The following is a 3206-nucleotide window of genomic DNA, read 5'->3' on the forward strand; positions in this document are numbered from 1 at the left end:
CAAAGCTTGGCAATATACTGAAGTCAGCATAAGTTTTTACTTCCCTGGGTACCCCCACTCCAGGTAGTTACCACTTGTAACCATTACCCCCACTCCTAAAATCGATGTTAAAAGTTACGCTGACTTCAGTATACTTCCTTCCATCATACCTTAATTTTTACCTGGAGGTCGTCGTGCCCTCTCTTTCGAGGAGTCGGTACTAAAATTCTCGGTCATACCGACCCCCAGGTCTCAAGTCTATCCCCTTCATTGCGAAAAATCACTGATGGCCAGTACAAGTGATTTCCTCAAACAGATATAAATATGCAATTGTCATATTTGAGGTTATGATGCATGGAATTTATTCCTTCATTTCTGTAAACTCCCGAAAAATTATAATAATTTATAAAAGAAAAAACAAAAAAAGTGAGTGTCGATGATGGAGTCTCGGTTGAGCAAGAGTTCCGAGAGCGATGCAGATGATGGCCCCAGGGTCGAGGGTATTTCTAACTCTCGAAAAAGATCCTACAATTGCCCCGAGGATGAGTCCCCACCAGAGGACTGTCCTCCACCTGAGAAAAAGCTTTCTGTTGCTTTTCGGATGATGCAAAACATGGGATACCTCCAGGGTCAGGGTCTGGGTAAAAAAGGTGATGGTATCGTCGAGCCGGTGAAAGCATCTCAGCAGAAGGGTCGTCGAGGATTGGGCCATGACAATTCAAAGTTCGTGGAGGCAACGTGTAAGTGGAATCCCAATGACGAAGTAGTCAAGGTAAAAGAGGACATGTCCTGGATAACCAACGAGGAGGAGCCACCGAGTGCTGATGACCTGAAGGATTGGCTGGCACGAGGGCCGCATAAAGAAGTAATCGACGACGAGACCCTCTTCTGCGAGCCTGAAATACTCCAACAGGTAATGAGCTGCAAAGCAATATTCGATGACCTAGACAAAATGGACATGCACAGGGCAAGAACACGTTGCAATCCCTTCGAGACAATCAGGGGTGCGATATTTCTCAATCGAGCTGCTGTGAAGATGGCGAATATCGACAAAGCCAGTGGCTTTATATTCACCCAGCCCAAGGACTTCAATCCCCAGGATATTCTCTATTTTGCTGACGTATGTGCAGGACCTGGAGGATTCAGCGAGTACATACTCTGGAGGAAGAAGTGGCATGCCAAAGGCTTTGGTTTTACCCTGCGCGACACAAACGACTTCAAACTGGACGATTTCTACGCCGGCAATCCCGAGACATTTCACCCGTTCTACGGTCCAAAGGACGACGGCAATGTCTACGATCCTGACAACCAGCAGGCCTTCCAGCAGCTAATAATGGAGCACACCAAGGGCCTAGGTGTGCACTTCATGATGTCAGACGGTGGTTTCTCAGTGGAGGGCAAACAGGCCATCCAGGAGATTCTCTCAAAGCAGCTGTACCTGTGCCAGTGTCTGGTTGCCTTGAAGATTGTCCAAAGGGGTGGCAACTTCGTCACAAAATTATTCGACCTCTTCACACCCTTCAGTGTCGGCCTCGTGTACCTCTTGTACAGGTGCTTCGAGAGGATCTCGATATTCAAGCCGAACACCTCGAGGCCAGCCAACTCCGAGAGGTATTTAATCTGCCAAGGCAGAAAGAACGACGTCAACGACGTAATCAGTTACCTGGAGGAGGCAAATGAAATTCTCCTGAGGGGCGACAAGGATGACGACGTGACTGAGCTAGTACCCCTGGAGCTGCTACAGGATGCTGATGAATTCTACAAGTACATATTCACCTCGAATAATTCACTGGGTAGTAAACAGGTAGTAGGTCTCCTGAAGATCGCAGTTTACTGCGAGGATAGGACACTCGCGGAGACGCGACAAGCGCAGATGAGGAAAGAGTGCCTGGAGCACTGGAATCTCCCAAATCAGAGTAGAATAGTACCAAAATATCCGACACCTGGTGACAAGCTGGAGAACATCGTGAGAGCAACGACTCGCCAGGCCATGAACACACCTGCCCAAGTACTTACGATTGACAACCTGGAGAGCACTATATTGACAAGACCCTGTGAATTTTACTGTGTCCTGTGTGGTGGTGCTGACACGGCCATGACTTTCTACCTGGGGATGGGTAGAAACAAGGTCTTCAGGCTGGTTAAAAACACCTGGGAGAGAGCACCCAACATTGAACTACCTCCAGATACATTTATCTACGGTGAAATTGTCCAGGAGATGAGGGGCACACAGAGATCCATCAGAAAGACTGAGGCATTGCACATCGTCGATGCTTATTTACTCGGTGGTGAGGTTGTAAGTCACAAATATCTTCCAGACAGGTATGCACTCATCAATAAATTTTGTCAAGCCCTCTGGAAGCCTGAGTACAAACCCCCCAGCTCTTGTCCCGTTCGTGCCAAAGAGTTGCATCCACTTGACAGAGATCTTCCTGAGAGGCTCCGTTTGAGGCCCTGCACTTTAAAAAATGGAAAAAAAACTCATGGTTATTATCCTGATGAGTCTGCATATCCCAGGAGAGCCACCAGCGAGTCGGAGCCTATCTTCTTTGTACCTAATACTGTTTTGTTTCTCAAGACAACCAATCCACCCTGGAGGAGAGTCATCAGCAAGCGCACCGGTTATCATTATTTTTTTAATCCTAATAATAATGAGACGCATTATGGATCGCGCAGACCTTATGATGCATGTGCCAGCTTTCGTGAGACATTTGTTCATCGGATTGAGTGGCCCTGGTTGGAGGATCAAAAGATCTCTATTGATTATTTGTATGAAAAGGTGAAAGAACAGTGCTCCGTTGATAGCCCCAATGACTGACATCAATCGGCAATCGATCATTAGGGAAATTTGATTTTGGTTGGATTATTTATCGTATTCGTTTCATTTTTCATTCATGAGTTATGAGGGGAGAAGGACTTTTCTCACTCCTTAAATTCATTTTGAAATATTTTTTGACTGAATTACATGGACAATTGCGAAATAATGAGTAATGGATAATTGAAAATTTAATATTACCCATGAATAAATTGACAATTTAATTATTTCAAAAATTCTGATGAGATATTGTGAGAAAATTCGATTGCAAGTGCTGCAATTTCGAAATAAATGATAAACGTATGCAATTATTTCATAGAAAGACTTGTTATTGTATTTATCCCGAGACTATTTATCGAGGGACGATAGAAATGTCTAAACGTCTCTTCTGTAAAATACTGTATAAAAAAAA

At 44.9% G+C, this 3206-nt stretch overlaps 1 protein-coding gene across 1 annotated transcript; it reads left to right on the forward strand.

Moving 5' to 3' along the window:
* The first annotated feature begins 235 nt into the window (after positions 1 to 235).
* On the forward strand, positions 236 to 3200 carry Cmtr1 (Cap methyltransferase 1). The gene has a single exon (XM_011313151.1). It carries the CDS (start codon positions 416 to 418, stop codon positions 2795 to 2797), a length of 2382 nt encoding a protein of 793 aa, XP_011311453.1. The 5' UTR covers positions 236 to 415; the 3' UTR covers positions 2798 to 3200.
* The last annotated feature ends 6 nt before the right edge of the window (positions 3201 to 3206 follow it).

This window comes from Fopius arisanus, unplaced genomic scaffold (genome assembly GCF_000806365.1).
Source record: "Fopius arisanus strain USDA-PBARC FA_bdor unplaced genomic scaffold, ASM80636v1 scaffold00112, whole genome shotgun sequence".
NCBI classification, from domain to species: Eukaryota; Metazoa; Arthropoda; class Insecta; order Hymenoptera; family Braconidae; genus Fopius; species Fopius arisanus.

Coding starts and splice junctions, on each gene's coding strand:
- Cmtr1 (XM_011313151.1), top strand. CDS start 416: ATGATGGAGTCTCGGTTGAGCAAGAGTTCCGAGAGCGATGCAGATGAT.